Source organism: Aspergillus stella-maris (assembly GCF_047715825.1).
Source record: "Aspergillus stella-maris strain CBS 113639 unplaced genomic scaffold BDV14scaffold_23, whole genome shotgun sequence".
Taxonomy (NCBI): domain Eukaryota; kingdom Fungi; phylum Ascomycota; class Eurotiomycetes; order Eurotiales; family Aspergillaceae; genus Aspergillus; species Aspergillus stella-maris.
This window is the reverse complement of record NW_027396817.1, coordinates 122,815-142,826: the sequence shown is the minus strand read 5'-3', so window position 1 is coordinate 142,826 and position 20,012 is coordinate 122,815. Positions and strand designations below refer to the sequence as shown.

The following is a 20,012-nucleotide window of genomic DNA, read 5'->3' as shown; positions in this document are numbered from 1 at the left end:
GTAGTGGAATGTTCGGGATGAAACTCCATGCAGCTTCGGACCTGGAGGTCGCTGCCTGGCGGCTGGGGGGGGAAGATCACCCCGCCCCCACCTCCATTTACTAAAAGAGACGGCCCTTCTTCGGCCTTGATTAGCCGCTGACTCACTGCCCGGGATCCGGGCGCCAGGTTCGATGTGTAACACTGGTTCAAGGCACCGCGCTGCATCCCCAGCCTGGATACAGAGGACTGGGCTCTGTTCCCTAGCTATCGAAGTACATACAAAATCCTGATCTAGATGATTATCGACTCGTCAACCCAGCAAAACCCCAACCCGAAATCACCAGCCCCGAGACAAGCCTAAACACCGCCTTACCCGGCACGCCCTCCTTCCAACAAACATATCCGTCCACAAGCCCAACATATCCCATAATCGCCATGACGGTGTCAACCTCTTCTAATTTCCCCTGCGCGTAGAACGTCCACATAGCCAGACCGAGTGCCGTAATGCGACCGCATTTGAGGATCCAGGCGGATTGTGCGGGTTTGGAGGTAGCAATGCGATCGGGCAGACCGAATTCTTTGATTGCTGCTTCGGCGTTGAAGAAAGGGGTTAGACCGCCGAGGGTTGTCGCTGTTGCGACAAAGAGGGGCGGGATGTGGTGGAGGGCGAAGTGTGGGAACATGGCGCTTTTCTTGTTTTAAGAATTGGTAGAGTACAGGGCTTGTAGAATAAGTATGTTGTGAGCTGAGGTACGAACCAAGGGAACAACCTTTTTATGTAGAGACCGAGAGATTGGGGGCTGAAAGGAAGCTTGGCCTCAAGAGGCAGCATCTTGCGCTCGAGCAGGACAAGAGAGCTCGTATAGCTAAGTACTGCGGGACTCTGTTATCACAGCTTGTATGACTCTGTCATCAGATCTTCCAGCCTAGAACAGTGGGATAACCTTCAAAAATCAAGATCGCAAAGCAAGATCTAAGTACTCCGAATCTCTTCCAGAAAACCAAAGCTTCAGCTGACTCCACCTGTGGTGTTACAGTGGATCTTTCCTTCAGCTGCGGAGATCTTCGGCTCTGCTCCGGAATATATAATCAGTCTCACCACCTCACCCAGCTTTTTTCTTTTTACCACTACCCACACAATGGCCTCGCCATTTCGCACAGTATCGCGGCTAGCGATTGTAGGTCTCTAATATTCTACGCAATCCACTTACTTACCGAAGACTAGGCCGCCGTTCTTCTCGCGGTATCCTTCCCCTACCTACAAGGCCGGCAATACGCCTTATCCCTAATCGTCAAAAACAAACCGGAAACCCTTCCCGAGATCAACAAATTCACCACTTCGTCTCTAAAATTCGCCAACAAAGTCCGCAACTGCGAAGACGGCATTGTCGTCGAACAAGATGGCTTTGCGATCTTGAGCTGTGACCCTGGCCGTGACTTGTGGAACACTGTCATGGGCACATTTTATCCACGCCGCGAAGTCATTCCGAATGGCGGTCTCTGGATTTATCGATACAGCGATGACTCTGATTTTTCCAAGGACAGGAATGGGGATGATGCGCTTCTGGCAAAAATTGAATTTGAAGATTATCCTGCCCCCTTTTCTTTCCACCCGCTGGGCGTCGAGTATCACCGGGACACTAGTACATTGTTCGTGTGTAACCACCATATTGAAGGCTCACGCGTGGACGTCTTCACATTAAACACTGAGTCTGAGAGACCAATCGCAAAGCACAAGAAAACAATACTCCACCCGCTCCTACCAGGCCCAAACTCACTCATCGCACTCAGCGAGAACGAACTCTACGTGACAAACGACCATTACATCCTGCGCAAAGATCACCCCGCCCTCGCACTAATTGAGACATACGCCGGTATTCCCGGTGGCACAGTGGCGTACGTGAACCTCGCGTCGGAAGAAATTCGAGTCCGGACTGTTGCACGGGGCGCCTTTGCGAATGGCGTCACGCACCTTAATGAGTCGACTGTTGCTGTTGCTGTGACTGCCTCGGCGGAAGTCCGTCTTTACAAGAAGGAAGCGGATAACAATCTTACGCAGTTCGATGCGATCAAGGTGCCTTTTATGCCGGATAATATCTCGACGGATAAAGATGGGGCCTTGTTGATAGCGGGACATCCGCACCCGCCGTCGTTGGAGAAGACGGTCCATGCGCGGAGGGAGTGTATTGATGCTGATGGGGTTGTTCCGCAAGAGTGCTGGAAGTCGACGGCGCCGTCGTGGGTGGCTAGGTGGGAGGCTGGCAAGGGACTGGAGAATTTGTATGTTTCGAGTAAGGAATTTGGGTCTAGTGCTACGGCTGCGAAGGATGCTCGGAGGAATGTGGGGATTGTGACAGGGTTGTATGAGAATGGGATTTTGGTGTGGAGGGAATGATGGATGGAATCTGATTGTTCTGATTCTGGGTTAATGCTGTTATGGTCTTCACGGTACTGAGCTCTAGGAAGTGCAGTCAATGGAAAAAAAAGCTGCGACGGTATCCGAAATACACATGTCTAAATGTAGGTCTCCGCGTTGGCATGGAATCGTCTTTTGTAAGCATGAGGGATATTAAGGAAATAATTTATTATATTGGAAAACCAAATACATTGATCCACAGTGTCTCAGTAGCCGCTATGCTCGTTATTCTCCTCTTCCTCATCCTCCTCGACCTCCAAAACTGCATGTTTAGTGACCTGGACCAGCGAATCAGTATCCAATATCAAGGCACCAAAAGCGATATTTTACGCGCAAGACATACCTACGGGCTCTCAACCACAACACCAACCTCCCGCATCCTAGCCGCCTCTTGCTCGTCATAAACATTCTCCTCTTCCAAGATTTCATTTATCCGAGACACCCAGTAGTTCTCGAGGAAATCCGCTAGCAAAACCTGCTCTTCCTGATACTTGCGCACGAACTCAGCGACAAGATCCTCCAGTAAAGCGATCAAGAACCGCTCTTCCTCTTGGATAGTCGGCACATCAGTCACGCTGACTTTCCCATCCTGCCAATCCTCCGGATCGTGGCCTCGACAGGTGTGCGTGAGACCCAAGATGTTGAATGTGCATGTCCGGATTATGGTTGGAGCGAATGTTTCTTCAAGGTGTCTGGGACAATCAACGTTAGAATTGAATAGAGGATCAAGAATGGCAGCTTTGATGAAGTGACAAAACGCTGCAGTTTTACTGATCGACCAATGTGTTTCAATGAAGAATTCTGGATCAGATGGACGGAGTCCGCGTGAGCTATTGTTGACCTGGTCAAAATGCCCTGTAAATAGATTGTCGAAAGCCGTATATAAGAAAATGTTGAGTGGAAGACATCCACTGACAGAGCAGGCACAAATACAATTATCGGGATGTTGATGATCCCCTATGACCTTTCGTATCAACTTTGTGTGCCGTCTGAAGGCAATGATCCAACCTGAAATCTGATATTCCATCATTCTCTCGGCACCTGGCTGGATGTCCAAGGGATCCAGCCGAACCATTAAATCATCTGTTTGCTCGATCCAATAGGCGCCGGAACACCATATACCTTCGCTAACATGGCGCGCGATAGAGTGCAGGGGTTGAAGTAGTGACCCCCGACATTTTTCGTATATCAAGGATCCGTGGTCAAGGAACCACTCGCACATTTCGAGGTAGTCCCTAGGCCCGTCCGAATTTTCCCACAACGAGGGTGGCCTGAGGAGTAAAAGCGGCGAATGACCGGAGGCATTGATTTCATCAACGTTTGTGAAGCCTGCTCTGTACAGTATTTCTGCAGCTTGCTTGTTGCACCCTAGCTCATGATATACGGAGCGCTTTCCCATGTTGTCGCCGCTAAGGTCCTCATGGTGAGCCATATCCGCCGCAAGGGGGCACTCTGCTTTGAATAAGAGCCTTTGAACCTCCCAGGCCTCGGAGTCCAGGAGCGTCTTCGAGTACCTCGCCCCTATCCTTTGAGACTCGGGCAGAGGGAGATAGGTGGTAGCCAACACTTTCAGAGCCTGCATTTGTGCCGCGAATGCTGACACAAGCGCCTGGAATATCGCTGTGTTATGGAAGTTTAAAGTGAAGCTTAAACGAACAGCGGCAGCGACGTCGTTGTGCGTGACTGGGCATCTGTGGTCCTTGAGTAGTATCTCTAATGATTGCACTTGAGTTTCCAGAATTGCGCGTCTGAGAAGACGTGGTGCCAAATGAGTTGGAAAGTATTTTAAGATAATTTCGACACCGGCTGGCCATGCTACAATATATTGGTGTGACTGCACGTCATCAAGTATGTCCCTCTGGTTCGCAGTTTGCAAAAAAGCTTCGAGGGAATTTTCAGATCGACTCAATATAGCTTTCATAGGCTCTGAAAATGGAAATTCTGGAGATGAGTGAAGATGTTAGATGCTGATATCAGTTGTTGCAGCATCTGGAGAATTCACCTTCGATACCACACAGCTTCACCATCCCAAACAGATAATCATTTTGACAACCGAGTTTAAACGGTCTAATTCCCCACGGATTTTCGGGCCAACAGAATGGGCCCTGATCGGGCGGCGAATTCAGAGTGACCGTCGCCCCATTCTCTAGAAGGAGGGTCGCAAGTCGCGCGTGCGCAAAATCAGCTGCAGCAAAGGACTGAGACGCCTTTGGCCTCATATCAGGCATATTGACCCCACAGGTCACAACAGTCAACGCATCTGAGTAAAGCATAAGAAGATCAAGCGGAGTGTGACTATAAAACGAGTCGTTTACTGGAACATGATATTGGATGACGAGCTCTGTAACAAACTGTAGGAAAGAAGGAACCTTACTGACGGGAATCACGGGCAGAAAGCAGATGGCTTGCTAAAGTCTCAATTAGCTATGTCCATAGGTACGGCCGGTGACTGTCCCGATTGGAATTGGCCTACATGTACCAAGGTCCTACCGTTAGGCAATGTATCGCTCGGCGACGCCTTCCCCTCGTCAAATAGATGGCGCAAATGCAGCAATATGTTTCCATAGTTTTTGTTCTTTGTGCAAAGAAGATTTTCGATGGTTTTAAACACTGGCGAATCTGGGTTCACAACCCGTCGAAAAGTGATAGTGGGTTGAATTGAGAAAGCTGTTGTGTCGTGGACAATTGCAACGTGAAAAGACGCCGAGTAATTGATATATCGAGTCAGGATCGTGAGTTTGCCACCTAGGAGTGTAGCAACCTCTCTGCGGTGAAATAGTGGACAGTCATACCTATGGGAGTCTATCGAGGAAATGAAACCGATGATTCGAGAGGCCCAGCTGCGAGTTCCGTCACATGTACATTGAGCTCGAGACGCTGTTGATCGACCCAGACGCGAGAAATGACGAACTGGTTCCTTATGCCAACTATGCCGATGGCGAGAGCCGTGCAATGGTAGCTGACGCATCAGGAACTTTTGTTGAACATTGGGGGTCTGATCAAGTGCGACAAGCTGCATATGCTGCATCCTTGTGACCAACTGAAGCATTTGCTCCTGACTTTGCATAAGGCGCTGCTGACCGGTGTCTAGGCGTTTCAAAGAGGACGGGACCCCAGCAATGTCTGAAGCTATTGAATGCGAAACTGAAAGAGAGACACTGCTCTGTTGTTCAAGTTGGCCGGTGATTGCCCTGCATCAATGAGTATGACGGTAATCAAGGGCATGTGCAACTGACAGCATGAGAACCTGCAAGGCAACTTCCAGGTTCGATTGGATTCCCGCAACAACATCCAATAGGCCAACCAGAGTTCCTCGTCGAAATGGGTAGAGTGCCTTTGCAAAAGCCCTCCCTTTTTTTTTCAATGTCCCTCCCGCATCGTAACCCTGACATTTGTTCAGGACATTCGAAAGTTGCTGTAGTGTTTCGCCGCACTCGTTCAGCCGGTCGGAGACGAGTTGCAACTCGTCAAGTATATGAGGGCTTGGCGGATTCTGAAGCTTGTTGAGCTTCGCTTGGAGGAGTTCAAGAATAGCGCTGAGCCCATTGATCCTAGTAACGAATGCCTCGGTTTCGCTGCTGAACGCCTTGAAGGGGCCGTAGTACGCCAGAAGACCTTGACACACCGTTAGCCCTAGCGATACCACGCCAGCTGCTCCGCTGGCAAGAGAGAAAGGTTCGACCATTTTGAGACAGTCTGGGTTAAAGTGCAGCGAGACGGTAAGCGGCGGAGGGGAAGAAAATGCCAGAAGGGGTGGCAGGTGAATCGCTGCTCAGCCCCGCTGGTGCGCGCGAGGCTGCGAGGCTGATTTGCAACATCTGAGAGAGGGAGATTCACAGCCTTGCGCCAAGAGTATCTCTCGTACTGCAAGTCCAATCAATGCCAGTCAATCGACCTCGGCATGGGAAGTTCATGCCCAGGCAAAGGGGATTTCTCGTTGGCAGAGAAGGGGCCACGACTTTGGACAAGCATTAAGAACCTTAAAGCTTGGGACCTAAGTATCAGAGCCCTGTAAATATCTCGACCAAGATGTGATGGAGATCAGGCTCCCAGGTGCCCGCTGTAGTCGGTCGATACCATACAAAGGATAGGCATGACACCTAGGCCATCTATAACGCCAGTCTAGTCCACTGTCAGCGGCGTTTCTACCCCGACCCAACGGCGAATGGCACTACGTATGCAATATTTCCAGCCTCCACCTGGCCAGTGGCACTGTACAGTGCCTTGATGACGATGAGCTCCTGTGCTAAAGCTTCTGTGGCATCAAGCATAAAAGGGTATTCTGACCTGCGTCGAACAGTTTTCAAACCTCAGACCACTTCCGCCCAAACCCGTACTCTGATTTAAACCGCTGCGCGACGGTCAATATACAAACACACAACATGACCACCGACAGATCAAAGCTCACCTCCCGCATCCCCCCATCCTACCACCTCAGCGATGGGTCTACTTCATCCAAAACAGCAGCACCAGAGCCAACCTCTCGCACTATCCCATCAACAGAGCGAGCAAAGAATCGCTTCGCCGTTAGCGGAAACGCCATCGTCACCGGCGGTGCAGGCGGACTCGGCTCCGTGGCATGTCGAGCCCTACTAGAGCACGGCCTCCAAGGCCTCGCGATATTTGATCTCCACCCTGCCGAAGCCCAGAAGACTATGGATGATCTGAAGAAGGAGTTTCCGGACACCACTATCGTCTTCCATAAAGTGGACATAACCAGCGCCGACTCGGTCGCCGAAGCGGTTGGCGCTGTGCATGATGAACTAGGCTCAATCGACCATCTCCTCTGTGTCGCTGGGATCGTGGGTGCGACGCATGCAATAGACATTACACCAAGCGAGTGGTCGAAAATGTTCCAAGTTAACACGACCGGCGCCTTTCTTTGCGCACAAGCTGTCGCGAAGTACATGAGCCAGGGAAACGGCGGCAGTATCATCCTGATCGCGAGTATCTCTGCTCATGCGGTGAATTTTCCGCAGCCACAAGTACATTACAATGCTTCAAAGGCGGCTATTCTATCTATGAAGAGCTCGCTCGCTGCTGAGTGGGCGAGGTTCGGCATTCGAGTTAACAGTATTAGTCCCGGGTACATGGATACGATCTTGAATGAGGGGGAGGGGTTAGAGGAACATAGGCAGACATGGAAGAGGCGCATCCCGGTTGGTAGGATGGGGCAGCCTGAGGAGCTGACGGGGGTTATTGTTCTGCTGGCTAGTAGGGCGGGGAGTTATATTACTGGAGCGGATATCCTTGTTGATGGAGGTTTAACCGTCTTCTAGAGGACGAAACGGCTTCAATCAAAGAGGGATTTGAGATTCATGAATTATCATTGTCAATCGGGTGGGCCGCGTGTTATCGAACATCCTCTACCTATCATTAAGATATTCCGGTACCCAAAGTGTGCGGATAGTCCCCCAGAGGGATGTTAAAACCACTCGCAAAAGCGTCAATCAGGTCGTTCTGTAAAACCATATCCAAAGGCCCGACAGAGTTGTCCAGTATATCCATCCACGTAGAGCCTTCCATAAGGACGCCCGTGGGCGCCACCATATTCATTGGTTGCAACACATCCTGCAGCCCTGTTTGGTTGCCGCCATTTGCGGCCGATCCTGACTCTGCATATGCACCGGCATCAGGGGTATATGCCATTGGGAGACCCTCACGGTGTATCACAGTTGGCGCTGGTGCAAGCCCAATGTGCCCGCTTTGGCTGGAGAGGGTCGAAAGCTGATCCGGGGCTGATCCAGTTGCTGCGCTAATGGGTTCAGTCGCACCATTAATATCAGTAGAGGACGGACTGCTGTTGTGTGCCCAATTATCCCCGAACCCAGCAGGAAAGGTGCCATAGACCTCGTCCTTGACCGCCATCAACCGTAGCATAGGCTCGGTGACAGGTCTTTGTGTGGCGTTTGGCAATAGTGATCCCCAGCCAGTAGCAGATAAAGCATTAAGCTGCGCCACCAGTCGGCTATTCTCGGCGATAACCTCCTCCATTTCCTGGGCTGCAGCAAGACACATATCGCGTTGTTGCCGGAGGTGTCGGACGCTTTCCTGTATGATTGACACCTTCGACAGGCGCCGAGCGTTGGCTAAACCAGGTAGTAGGCGTGCTAGGTTCTGAACAGAGTCAGTTTTATAATTTGGAAAATATTATATCATATGAAATGATGACATACAACTAGGTCTTCATTTAGCTCCTCCCGCCGCCGTTTCTCAGTTGCCAGATTCCGGGCGTTGACGTGCGGGGGCAGAGGACGAGGGCGGCCTCTTCTCTTCTTTACCCGGCCTTCTTGATTATTGGGGATCTCTGCCATCTTGCTTTGGTTGAATCACACATCAATATGCATGTGGTAAGTGTCTTAACTGCCGATATCTGACGCTGACAATGCAGTTCACACCCCCGCGGTCGGTGCGGAGAGATAAACCCCGACTGACCCCACGGTGGTGGGGGCCGGGGGACTGTACAGTCCTTGCATTAGTGCCATGCATTATAGAGTCCTTATCAGATGGCACTTGGGCTCTACTGAGTACGATAAGACTTTATCGCAATCCAGGTAAGGTAGGCTTGTGGAAGTGGTATACAAACTGACACCCATATGACGTCAGGGTTACGAGGGCTCAAGTAAACAGGTGCACTGCAGACAACACTTCTTCCATTTATAACCAACCATATATTTTCTTCAAGGTCCTCATCCATGTCACTAGTTGCTCAAAGAAGATTACTTAGCCTTGCCGCCAAAATGCCCTCCTATGCTGGTTCCTGCACGTGCCGCAAAATCCAATATAACCTCAACCTCAACTCGCCAGATGATGCGAGGACGTCATTATGTCACTGCACTAGTTGCAAGGTAAGACTAATATTTACTTGATAATTATCGGTGCTAATACCATATAGAAAGCATTTGGTGGTAATTATGGTCTGACGGCCAAGATCTCCAAGGACGCACTGAACATCACGGCTGGAAAGACCAAGGAGTTCATCCAGGATAACGGCGTCCACCGGGAGTTCTGCGACAACTGCGGAAGTTTTATTTGTGAATATGGCGTATGTCCTCTCGCTAGAGAACATAATGAGCTATATACTAATTGGTGATAGGACGCTGCAAAAGACAAATTCCGCTACATTGTGGTCGGGTCGCTAGACGACCCAGAAGTGTTACCACCCAAGGGAGAGTTCTTCTGTAGGCACAGGGCTAGCTGGATGCCAGAGATACAGAGTAAGCAGGCCACCATTTTGAATGGAGTTTGGGCGCTCACCAGCTACAGATGTATTCCATAAGAAGGAAATCAAGGAGTGATGGTATACTGTCATCAATCGTTACCATGAGCATAGCGGAGTTGTTGTTTGAGAAGTTCTCTACGTGCAACACTTTATCACCGAATAGGAGAACATTCCGAAGAATATAATGATCCAAATAATGGCGTCGGCTGCTCCGCGAGACGCCGAGGACAGGCTGCCCATCAGATGTGACACAATCGCGGTAGAACCATAGGGGCTGCATAGGCTCACGAGCAACATCGTGGGAAAAGGTACATCGCAGTAGCCTTTGCAAATCAATGAAACTGGCACTTCCACCTCCCAGTGGTGGATATTATTGCTTAAGAATATCGCATTCCAGGTGTCGTTGTGTCTCTCTTCGTATACACCAAACGGAGAGTCGACGCAACTTCAATCTAGTTGCCTGGCTCTCATAGCCCTGAGCTGCCACCTGTAGGAAGGGCCTCTGAATTTTCAGTGAGTACAGTAGACAAAAGATCATGTTTCCATCTTCGGCTGGTCTCGCGAGCGTTGCTGTCTTTGGATCGGACCTCCACCGGGACAGTGTTCAGTCTGCGACCAAGGTGTCCATAAGAGGCGTGACACCTCCTTCGGCAGTGAGAGTGATTACTAGAGCTCCGCCGAAAAATTCCACGATAACTGTAAGGCTCATGATGTTTTCAATGGCAGTGTAATTGTATGAAGCCCTGGGCTGACCTCCATCCGACCACCACTTACCCAGACCTACACTGCAAGGAATAGATTAAAAGCATCAGCACATCGCTTCCCCAAGTGCCTTGACATGTCATCTGATTCTATGAGCCACCTCATGAATAAGGCCGATGGCATCGAACGAAGCATGCGGATCACCACCCCGCCTCTGCTGCTCCACCTCCGTTCCTGAAATGGATAGTTCTTCAGAACCATCCCCGGACGTGCTAGGATGCTCCTCCGTGGGGAAACCAGGCTAGCCCTGCGCAACACTTCTTCAGCCGTGTCCCTTGCTCCGTATTTTAATTCCATTGGCTGTTCTCCTCATGCCCCCTGCAGCGGTACGAGGGTTCATTTAAGGGCACGAATCATGTGGAACGCTAAGAGTTACAAAACATTCTTGGCCTCAGATGAGTCTCATCCAAACAATAACATGACATACAATTCCTCCGGCGCTCCGTTGCAAGCGGAGGGTTAACGTCCGTTTCTATGCGTTGGGCTTGAGATGGCGACATAACAGAGTATCCGTGGACGAGGCCTCTCGCACTAGACTACCCCCCATTCAGGACACCAGCGAAGTATAAAACGCATGAAAATATCCAACTGTTGATCTTCTTCCCAGCTCAGTAAATCAAAGGGAACATCACTTCACTCTTTCAGAAAGATCAGCAAAATGAAGACCTCCACTTCCATCTTCATCTCCCTCTCAGCCGCAACCCATGTTGCAGCCCACGGCTACGTCTCAAATCTCGTCATCAACGGCGTCTACTACCGCGGCTGGTGGCCGTCTCAGGACCCCTACTCCTCTGACCCGCCCATCAACGTCGGCTAGCAGACGCCTAACCTCTCCAATGGCTTTGTAACCCCCAATGAAGCATCCACCGACGCCATCATCTGCCACATCGATGCCACCAATGCCGAAGGTTCTGCTACCGTTGCTGCAGGCGATAGTATCTATATTCAATGGGAGCCACGGCCGTGGCCCGACTCGCATCATGGGCCAGGTTTCGACCCTTTCCTTTATCTCTTAGACTTGTTCTACCTTTTGGAGCTTTCTAGACCTCATCTGGGGGCTATCCGAACATCCAACCAGAAGAACCCCAACTAACAAGACATGATATAGTCCTCGACTACCTCGCCAACTGCGGCGAAAGCTGCGCAACAGTCGACAAAACAACCCTCGAATTCTTCAAAATCAGCGGGCCAGGTCTAATCGACGGCTCTTCACCCCCAGGCTACTGGGCCGACGACGAACTAATCGCGAACGGAAACGGATGGCTCGTGCAAATCCCCGCAGACATCGCACCGGGAAATTACGTTCTCCGGCATGAGATTATTGCTCTCCACGGCGCAGGAAGCGAGAATGGTGCACAGCTCTACCCGCAGTGTTTCAATTTGATTATTACGGGTAGTGGAACGGCTCAGCCCGAGGGTATCCCGGCGACGGAATTTTATACGCCTACTGATTCTGGGATTTTGATTAATATTTATCAGGTCCTAGATGATTATGAGGTTCCTGGGCCTGAGCTCATTCCGCAGGCTGTGGAGGTTGCGCAGACTTCGAGTGTTGTTACGGCTACGGGAACGCCTACTCCCGCGTGAGATGGTGGAGGGGTTTGAGAGACACCTGTAATTATCAGTGTGCGATTTATTGGCTTTTGATATCGATTGCCTTGGGTTTGGTGGTTATCATTCGGCTACGCCTGGGTTAGTTCTTGAGTGGAGACGAACGTGCTTTGGGCCTTGCCGATTTTCTCCTACCAGGCCGGTTTACTATGAGGAGAGTCAGGAGGTCTGCTATCAGAATCATGCTGCCAATAATTTTCTTATAATATCGGCCTACTCTGTAGTATGTAGGTAGTAGTCGAGTATCAGCGTCGTACTATAGCAGCTGACGTCACACTCACGTGGAATGCTGGCCCTCTATATCAACGCCCTTTCATCAACCACATACCTCAATATCAATTACAAAGATTCATACTGAACACAAAATGCAGCATATAACAATAGATCCATCAAAGGTTCAGCCCCCGACAAAGGACGGCGCAACGGGGGAGTTACCTGACAGCCTGCCCACAGCCAAAGCGAGCAACGTGCACCCCTCCAATCCAGGCGGCGAGAATGCATCAATCTATTTCATCGGAACAGCTACCACTATACTGTTAGTTCAAGATGTCCTTGCGACAATGGAATGCTAATATTCGGTAGAGAATGGCAAGGTATCCGAATCATGACAGATGTGGGTGTCCCGATGATCGTCAGATGGTACCAAACTAACTGTTCAGCCCAATTTCCTGCACGCTGGAGATCATGTCCATTTGGGTCCGGGGGTGTCATCGACGAGGAAGACTAATCCTGCGGTTGATCTTCATGATTTGCCGAGGATTGACTTGGTGCTGTTGTCACATTATCATGGGTAAGGATAACCACCGGCATGGTATATATTTCGACTGACCGGAGAAGCGACCACTTTGACCAGCACGTCGAAGCATCTTTACGCCGGAATCTGCCTATCGTAACAACTAGTCACGCAAAGTCTATACTTACTTCCAAGGGGCCCGATTCCTTTACCAATATTTATGACCTGGAACCCTTCCAGCAGATGATGATCAACATCAAGACGGATAGTTCCGATGGCGTTTCGCCAGCCCTACGAGTGACCGGAATGCCGGGGAAGCATGTTCCCGTCACCAAGCCGATCGAGAAATTGAATGAGTTCCTCGGAGCGGTAAGCAAGCCAACTAAAGTGTATTATTTAGTCGCTAATGTTGTAGGTTCCGCCCACAAACGGCTGGATGCTCGAACTCGGCCAGGGCCACAATGCCTCGGATTTCGAAAACGGGTATAGGATCTACATATCCGGTGACACATTGATGGTCGACGATCTTAAAGAGATTCCAAAGCGATATGGCGAACACAATATTGACCTGATGCTCATCCATCTCGGCGGAACGACTGTCCCTTCACCGGCGCTGTCACCGTTTACACTGATGGTGACGATGGACGCGAAGCAAGGAGTTGAGCTCATGAGACTGGTTAAACCAGATGTTACGATCCCCATTCACTATGATGACTATGATGTCTTTGCAAGTTCGCTCGATGACTTCAAAGGCTTGGTTGAGAGAGAGGGATTGGGTGGTGGCGTTGTCTATCTCGACCGGGGAGAGGAGTACCGATTTGCAGTTAGAGATGGTACCACCGCGAAGTAATCATTGTGAACAGAACCATGCAATACTTCATATTCAAGGCCATCCAAGTATAAAGTAACACAAATACGTGGCCCATGGACGCAGAGGCCCATGATCAGCGCCACGAGGTAAGAATGACGTCTGTCGGCTGATCTCCCGCGGTGAGCCCTAATCAGGAAATTCCACTGTCAACATGAGGCAATCTTGGGCAATCCTTGGACAATCCCTGGGTCTCGGAGGGGTCTCCGCCAATAAGATCACACTGCTGATGCAAGGGTTTCAGGTTCCAGACCGATGAGGTTATTCAGGTGCTTCTGCAGGCGTGTGACTTTATCTAACGGTTTTCTTATCTTTGTAGCTCTTCTTGCTTTTGTCTTCAAGTACATCCAACCGCACCTTACTTACTCTACATTCTATCCAGTATCTTTGACATCGAGACTTTACTCTCTGCGAACCTGTGCTTCAGTTTACAGAATAGATATTCAGGTACCGCTCCGACCTTGGATCCATCGCTTACTTCCGTGAACACAACTAACGTATACACACAACAGCCAAACACCAACAACGAAACCCATCAAGATGTCCTCCCCTCCCTCCTCCTCCGACAACCCTTTCCATCAAAACCACCACCAATACCCCGCCGCCTCAACAACCGCAATCCCAACAATCCAGACCCTCAAGAACCCAAAACGCTCCGTCAGCTACAACACACAAGACCCTTCCTCCCCCATATCACCAGACGACATCCACAACCCGCACAACCAACATCCCTCGCCAACAAACAAGAAACTAGACCCCGCAGCCGCAACAAAAATGATGAAAGCTTCGCTTACCGGATTCCTCAATTCAAGGGAGGCGAAGGCGGAGGTTCCGAAGCGGAAGTTGCAGAATATGCTCATGAATACGGAGAGGAATTCTAGGCAGGCGAGACGGGCTTCGTTGAGTGAGGGTGGTGGACATGGACATGGCCATCGACATTCACGGAGTAGTGGGAGTGGCAACGGGACGAGGGCATTGCTTGATCCGATGGAGAGTATTCGCCGGTCGGACGAGCATTATAATGGGATTAGGTGATGGATGACCTGGATAAGGGAAGGGATCGGTCCCGTGCTATGGATTGAATTGTTTACAGCGTTGCATGAGTTATGACTTTGATGTTCCATGTATTATTAGCCTAATACTTCCAGCCAGAAAACGGGCAAAAGTTCTGTTTTTCTATCCTTGTCCGCGGATCCTTCATTCATACTCCTCGTGTCACTAGCTTCATGTCCCCTGGTCTTCCGCGCCACGCGGGTGGTCCCAGCGGAAGCAGACCCAACCATCCAACACCTCAGGTGGAACGTGAAATGTTATTGAATGCAGGGGGCCTGGTTGCACATTCCATATACGGTATTGTGTTGTGACGTCTTTATGAGCGGAGAGTTGCGGCGGTCTAGGCGCGACTGTATACTGACCGAGTTATGAAGTCACCAGAAGACAAAGTATATGTAGTACAAGCCGTCGCCTAGAAAGAACGGTGCAACGGCATATATCCAACTCAAATAAATCAACCATAATGGTTTTTGCACGCCTCCCCATCAGCCGAGCGATGCTGTCTCGCTCGCGCGTCGTCCCAGGTAAGCCGGGTAGACGGAACACCTGCTACCTACAACCAAGAACTTAATAACAATGCAAACAGGACTCGTCCGCCCCTTCGCAAGCGAAGCATCCCCCGGCCAAACCTCCAACGCCAAAAACCCCATCTCGTCATCCGGCCCGTCTCAATCCATAAACGTCTCTCGTGGCAAAGAAGCCCGATCATCGGATACACCGGATAGCCGCTCAGTTCAGTCGCCTATTAGTTCGCAGGACGGACCTACGAGCGAGATGCATGAGGGCGAAGAGCAGACGAGTGCCGATGCGCAGATTAAGAATGATCCCAAGCTATCGGATGCTGAGAAGAGGAAGAATGTTGAGAGGGCGGGGAGGAGGAAGTTGGGGCCTGAGGATGAGCAGTGATTCTAACTTTGTAGAGGATTTCGGTGAATAATTGGGCTTAATGTACCATAGGATGACATTCTTGTACCATGCATCCAGATTGATTTGATTACATCCGTTAAGTCTGAGGCTCCTGCGAGAGTTGTGATCTCGATAGGACATCTATCGCCCATTGATGCTTCATCCGCGTCGCAATATCCAGCGGTGTATCTCCGTCGTCGTTCTTCTGAGAAGCCAACTGCGGCCCCTTCTCTAAAAGGGCCTCGATGGTCTTCTGGTGCGCAACATCCCGATAGTTTGTCTCCATCATAAACCTGCGACCTGCACACGGGTGGTGGACGAGCCAGTGCACGACATTGTTTCCAGCATTATCAACAGCGGTAATATCTGCCCCGCGTTCGTAAAGAGTCATGGCGCGAGTCTTGTCATCTTCAACAAAATATGCAGGATGAAATTGCTGATCCATCGATGGGAGCAACGATACCTCGAAATTGTAGGACTCTGTCCCGCAAGGCGAACAAGCGGCGGCAAGGAGAAGAGTCCGACCGATTCCATCGCGGCGCTCGAGGTCGAGATCCGCTATCTCAAGATATGGCTGGATGATGCCGTCTTCGCTAAACACTTTGTGGACGATCGGGCGCTCTCCATCGACTAGCAAGTAAGGGTCTGCACCGCGACTCAGCAGATACTTGATCATTTTGGTTGCGTGGTCACGGGTATGTGTTTCATTGAAGCACGCCATTGATATATAATGCAGAGGGGGCAGTATGTACTGAGGCTGGTTTGGGATTTTCCGTACACGCCATGTATGCCAGTGCGGTTGGGCGTCTGAGAGGATGGTTGTGTTGATGTCGATGCCAAGCATCAGGAAGGATTCGACCGAGTAATTGTTGAAGCTGCCCAGTGCATTGAATATTTCCATTGGATGTTCTGTCGAGGGACGCGCTCCGTGTTGCAAGAGGAGCTTGACAAGCTCGTTGTCATGGGCCGCCATACCCAAGGGCGTCCAGCCGCAGGATGCTGCAATGTTAGGGTCAGCACCCCCATCTAGCAGGATCTTGGTAATATCCCTCTGTCCGTAGCCGCCTAAATGTCCGGATGCAACAGCATGACATAGAGGTGTTTTGCCCTGTTTGTTCCGGAAATTGACGTCTGCACCCTTTTCAATGAGGTACTTGATAGCTGCTCGATGCCACCAGTGTCCGCTCTGCGCAAGGTAATGCAGAACAGTATCGCCTGGTTTATACTTGCGAGCGGCATCAACCTGAGAGCAGAAAAAGACCTCAGGAACTAGCTTCATGCCCTCTGTAAAGATCTTGTTGACGTCCGCCTTAAATATCTCCACCATGACTTTGATGACCTCAAGGTTCGGCAGAGATCGGTGGGATGCGGCGAGAAGATACGGAAGGAGAGTTTCCTTGAGGCTCCCTTCAGCATGATTGATCCAGCTGTCCTCGCGCATCAGGCCTCCGATCCGCTTAAACATGTCGTAATACCCATACCTAGCACAAATGACCAATGTGTGTGACAGCGCCCTATCTAGGCGATCCTCCGATGCTGGGCCTTGTGGATCGAAATTCTTCTCCAGGGCCCCAGCGAGCTCATCGAAGTGCCGATGCAGAATGAGATGTGTCGCATCGTAGTGGCTGAAGAACGTCTGGAACTTCCGATCAAGCAAAGCTGGCAAGTTGTCGGATCGTAGTTTCATATACTCCAGCTCAAAGTCGGCGTACCTACTCGACGGCGGTGCCTCTTTCTCCATCAGTGCCTCCAGCTCGATGACTGCGTCTTCTAGGCCAGCCCGTCTTGCATCTTCTATAAGGCTCCTTGAAAACTGCCTACCGCTCTCCAGCTTGGCCCCTCGAGAGACCAAGAGCCGTATGATGGGCGCAATACTGACGGTGTTATTCTCCGAGGCAACCTCACTGGAGAGGCTTCGCTTCTTTTGTACCTTCCTTTTGGGCTCTCTTGGCCTCGTCTCATCGCTGCTCAATATTCCACCGGTAACGATTTCATGGAACAGATTCTTCTGATCTTCCGATGACTCCCACAAAGCCAACTCCTCACCAAACTCAAGACATGCATCGAGCGGTCGGAGACCCTTTCCATCAACGTCTCGAATTTTGGCTGCGTTTACATCCGCCCCCGCGTCGAGTAACAGTGATATGGTCTCAATGCGGCCAGATCTACAGCCTTCGTGAAGTGGGGTCCGGCCATTTTTGCATTGCCGGTTGACCAGGTCCATATGGCCTATTGACGCGTAGTGGTCTATTAGCAGTCCGACAGCATTGCTTTGTCGCGCGGTCGACGCGATGTGCAGCAGATTCCGCCCGTCCTTGGTACAGAGAGTAGTATCTGCCCCTCTGGACATGAGCTTTCCCACCAGTACTTCTGAGATTGTCGCAGCGTTATGAATCGGTAGTACTCCGTCATAGTCGGGCGTATTCAGGTTATCAATCAAACCTGCATCTAGCATGACGTCGATGGCTGATATCCTTGAAACGGCAGTGGGCGCAAAGTAGTGTTGCGATACACGACTGCACAGAAGATGCAGCGGCGTTTGACCCTTATGATTCTTAGATGTCGCAGACGCCCCGCCATGGATGAGTGAGCGTATGGCTAGAACCCCTTTGTCATCTTGGTAAGTGGCAACCCGCGCGCAAAGTGAATGCAAAAAGGTATCGCCGTTGTAGTTCGGCAGTGTGGGTTTCGCTCCCAGAGAGAGAAGAACATTCATCAGATCAACCTTTAGCCCAAGGTCATTTACCAGGTACTGTAGAATATTATTCCCCTGGTAGTCTTGAGCGTTCAAGTTGGCCCCCTTGTCAATAAACACTTTGACGCCCTGATAATACTCGTGGACGGAGCTTTCCTGTGGATCCATTATTCGTGTCAACGGCGTGCGTCCGCTATTGTCTTGTGCTTCGATGTTGGCGCCTGCGGCACAGAGGATATCTAGACCATCGGCCAGGCTTTCTGTCGACGAACTGAGAAGGTGCAAGGGCGTGTAGCCATGGTTGTTCCGTTGATTATGACTGAGGCCGATCTCAAGCAGCTCTCTAAGAGTTGAGTCTCCGACATGGTGGTGCTTTGCGACAGTGTGAAGTAGCGTATTTCCCTCGGAGTCAGTCACAGTCCAGTCCGTGACGTACTCATAAAACAGGGAGAGATCACGCAGTTGTTTCGAAGCCGCATATTCATGGAGAGGAGTTCTCCCAGTCGTGGTGTTTTGTATATCGAGCCGGGCACCGTGATTCATCAATACCCCGAGTGTTAGTGGTTGATTACCAACATCCAAGAACATATGCATAGGCGTCTCGCCCCTTTCATTTGTCGCATTTGGGTCTGCACCCTGCTCGAGTAGAAAGTCTACCAGTGGTATTTTGCGATGTAGGACTTGATGAAGGACTGTGTCGCCATGGCTATCTCTGGCGTTGATGTCGCATCCAGCTTGCAAGAGCAAACTCACAGAATGTTTGGTATTTTCAAGAGTGTCGGGATCTCTGGCGTTCATCAATCGTCGCTGTCTTGAAATCGCATGCAGTGGAGGAAGACCCTTGGGCTCTCGCGAGCGCGGGTGAGTGTCAATCGAGGAAAGAATAGTCGGAGCCGCTCCACGGTCAAGTAAGAGACGGATAACATCTGGCTCGCATGATTGGGAGGCTACGAATAACGTGCTTTTTCCCTCAAATGTGGTATTGATGTCGGTCTCAGGATCCTCAAGGAGCATTTCAATCACGGCGATCTTACCATCTCCACACGCGCGATGCAGAGCCGCGGTGAGCTCGTCCCTTTCGGCTGTGGCTGCGGCTCTACGAACGGCGTTAGGATCTCCAGATTGGCAGGCCTGCTGCAGGGCACTCTGAAGTCCTGGTGGACGGGTTGTGTGTGGAGTATTGGAGAACATACTGGCGAGATTGAACATTCTGTAGTCGTGGCATTGTCAAGGGAAGACCGTGTTTGAAGAGGTTTCTTGGGGATCGCGGGGCTAAATAGGAGATCGAACAAGTGGACCCTGACCCTTCCTGCCTGGGCTAGTCTAGGCCCCTGGTGCCTGGTTTTGTGCCGTGGCGACTCCGATCACTTTCGAATTGTTGCAACCCCCGAGTGTAGGAACATAGGAAATTAGGACGGATCAGCCCTCGAAAGCATAAAATAGTTGTATATTGAGATCGGAAATCTTTTGCAAAATTGCCACCCCCACCCCTCAGCTATCGACACTTGGGCAGATAATGTCCAAATCTCGATCCCAAGCCAAGTAAGAAACCTCGTTATAAGCATAATACAAGCGCAACACCACCATCAAAATTCAGATCGATGGGTAAGAGCCTCAAGGGTCATTAGTGGTGGGCGGTATAGGGCAGGGATGGCCGAGATGCTGAGTCATGTACAAGGAGCATGTCAACAGCCTCACTCGCCAAGAGGCAATCCTTCTTTTGTAAATATTCCTCTAGCTGGGGTTGAGGCTATCTAGATTGTAA

The 20,012-nt window shown here is 50.6% G+C and overlaps 11 protein-coding genes across 11 annotated transcripts; 7 read left to right on the top strand and 4 right to left on the bottom strand.

The window, feature by feature from the left end:
- Positions 1-54: 54 nt before the first annotated feature.
- On the bottom strand, positions 55-715 carry BDV14DRAFT_172078 (DUF4267 domain-containing protein). The gene has a single exon (XM_073768534.1). It carries the CDS (start codon positions 662-664, stop codon positions 281-283), a length of 384 nt encoding a protein of 127 aa, XP_073628746.1. The 5' UTR covers positions 665-715; the 3' UTR covers positions 55-280.
- A 399-nt stretch (positions 716-1,114) lies between these two features.
- BDV14DRAFT_172075 (uncharacterized protein) lies at positions 1,115-2,599 on the top strand. The gene is made up of 2 exons (XM_073768533.1): positions 1,115-1,159; positions 1,207-2,599. Exons 1-2 carry the CDS (start codon positions 1,121-1,123, stop codon positions 2,374-2,376), a joined length of 1,209 nt encoding a protein of 402 aa, XP_073628745.1. The 5' UTR covers positions 1,115-1,120; the 3' UTR covers positions 2,377-2,599.
- Positions 2,600-2,603: 4 nt separating this feature from the next.
- On the bottom strand, positions 2,604-6,082 carry BDV14DRAFT_199554 (uncharacterized protein; the record flags this gene model as incomplete). Its single annotated transcript, XM_073773298.1, has 6 exons — positions 2,604-2,675; positions 2,768-3,089; positions 3,618-4,338; positions 4,400-4,805; positions 4,871-5,588; positions 5,634-6,082. The coding sequence occupies 6 exons, from the start codon at positions 6,080-6,082 to the stop codon at positions 2,604-2,606; spliced, it is 2,688 nt and encodes an 895-aa protein (XP_073628744.1).
- A 646-nt stretch (positions 6,083-6,728) lies between these two features.
- BDV14DRAFT_208525 (SDR family NAD(P)-dependent oxidoreductase) lies at positions 6,729-7,676 on the top strand (the record flags this gene model as incomplete). The annotated part of the gene is made up of 1 exon (XM_073775424.1): positions 6,729-7,676. Exon 1 carries the CDS (start codon positions 6,780-6,782, stop codon positions 7,674-7,676), a length of 897 nt encoding a protein of 298 aa, XP_073628743.1. The 5' UTR covers positions 6,729-6,779.
- Positions 7,677-7,773: 97 nt separating this feature from the next.
- Positions 7,774-8,711, bottom strand: BDV14DRAFT_199552 (basic helix-loop-helix domain-containing protein; the record flags this gene model as incomplete). Its single annotated transcript, XM_073773297.1, has 2 exons — positions 7,774-8,514; positions 8,574-8,711. 2 exons carry the CDS (start codon positions 8,709-8,711, stop codon positions 7,774-7,776), a joined length of 879 nt encoding a protein of 292 aa, XP_073628742.1.
- A 426-nt stretch (positions 8,712-9,137) lies between these two features.
- BDV14DRAFT_199551 (GFA family protein) lies at positions 9,138-9,695 on the top strand (the record flags this gene model as incomplete). The annotated part of the gene is made up of 4 exons (XM_073773296.1): positions 9,138-9,245; positions 9,293-9,442; positions 9,494-9,614; positions 9,664-9,695. 4 exons carry the CDS (start codon positions 9,138-9,140, stop codon positions 9,693-9,695), a joined length of 411 nt encoding a protein of 136 aa, XP_073628741.1.
- Positions 9,696-10,472: 777 nt separating this feature from the next.
- BDV14DRAFT_189335 (lytic polysaccharide monooxygenase auxiliary activity family 9 protein) lies at positions 10,473-11,968 on the top strand (the record flags this gene model as incomplete). Its single annotated transcript, XM_073771181.1, has 4 exons — positions 10,473-10,500; positions 11,077-11,129; positions 11,202-11,370; positions 11,490-11,968. The coding sequence occupies 4 exons, from the start codon at positions 10,473-10,475 to the stop codon at positions 11,966-11,968; spliced, it is 729 nt and encodes a 242-aa protein (XP_073628740.1).
- A 389-nt stretch (positions 11,969-12,357) lies between these two features.
- Positions 12,358-13,575, top strand: BDV14DRAFT_199549 (MBL fold metallo-hydrolase; the record flags this gene model as incomplete). Its single annotated transcript, XM_073773295.1, has 5 exons — positions 12,358-12,527; positions 12,575-12,605; positions 12,652-12,782; positions 12,830-13,094; positions 13,141-13,575. 5 exons carry the CDS (start codon positions 12,358-12,360, stop codon positions 13,573-13,575), a joined length of 1,032 nt encoding a protein of 343 aa, XP_073628739.1.
- A 558-nt stretch (positions 13,576-14,133) lies between these two features.
- BDV14DRAFT_199548 (uncharacterized protein) lies at positions 14,134-14,628 on the top strand (the record flags this gene model as incomplete). The annotated part of the gene is made up of 1 exon (XM_073773294.1): positions 14,134-14,628. The coding sequence occupies one exon, from the start codon at positions 14,134-14,136 to the stop codon at positions 14,626-14,628; it is 495 nt and encodes a 164-aa protein (XP_073628738.1).
- A 151-nt stretch (positions 14,629-14,779) lies between these two features.
- Positions 14,780-15,601, top strand: BDV14DRAFT_51091 (uncharacterized protein). Its single transcript, XM_073776937.1, has 2 exons — positions 14,780-15,170; positions 15,233-15,601. The coding sequence occupies exons 1-2, from the start codon at positions 15,110-15,112 to the stop codon at positions 15,550-15,552; spliced, it is 381 nt and encodes a 126-aa protein (XP_073628737.1). The 5' UTR covers positions 14,780-15,109; the 3' UTR covers positions 15,553-15,601.
- A 48-nt stretch (positions 15,602-15,649) lies between these two features.
- BDV14DRAFT_199546 (ankyrin repeat-containing domain protein) lies at positions 15,650-19,456 on the bottom strand (the record flags this gene model as incomplete). The annotated part of the gene is made up of 1 exon (XM_073773293.1): positions 15,650-19,456. One exon carries the CDS (start codon positions 19,454-19,456, stop codon positions 15,650-15,652), a length of 3,807 nt encoding a protein of 1,268 aa, XP_073628736.1.
- Positions 19,457-20,012: the final 556 nt, after the last annotated feature.

Excerpts from the sequence above, each read along its gene's own strand:
- BDV14DRAFT_172078 (XM_073768534.1), bottom strand. The coding sequence starts at position 664 with ATGTTCCCACACTTCGCCCTCCACCACATCCCGCCCCTCTTTGTCGCA.
- BDV14DRAFT_172075 (XM_073768533.1), top strand. The coding sequence starts at position 1,121 with ATGGCCTCGCCATTTCGCACAGTATCGCGGCTAGCGATT. Across the intron at positions 1,160-1,206 it reads CAGTATCGCGGCTAGCGATT|GCCGCCGTTCTTCTCGCGGT; the intron begins GTAGGTCTCTAA and ends ACCGAAGACTAG.
- BDV14DRAFT_51091 (XM_073776937.1), top strand. The coding sequence starts at position 15,110 with ATGGTTTTTGCACGCCTCCCCATCAGCCGAGCGATGCTGTCTCGCTCG. Across the intron at positions 15,171-15,232 it reads TCGCTCGCGCGTCGTCCCAG|GACTCGTCCGCCCCTTCGCA; the intron begins GTAAGCCGGGTA and ends CAATGCAAACAG.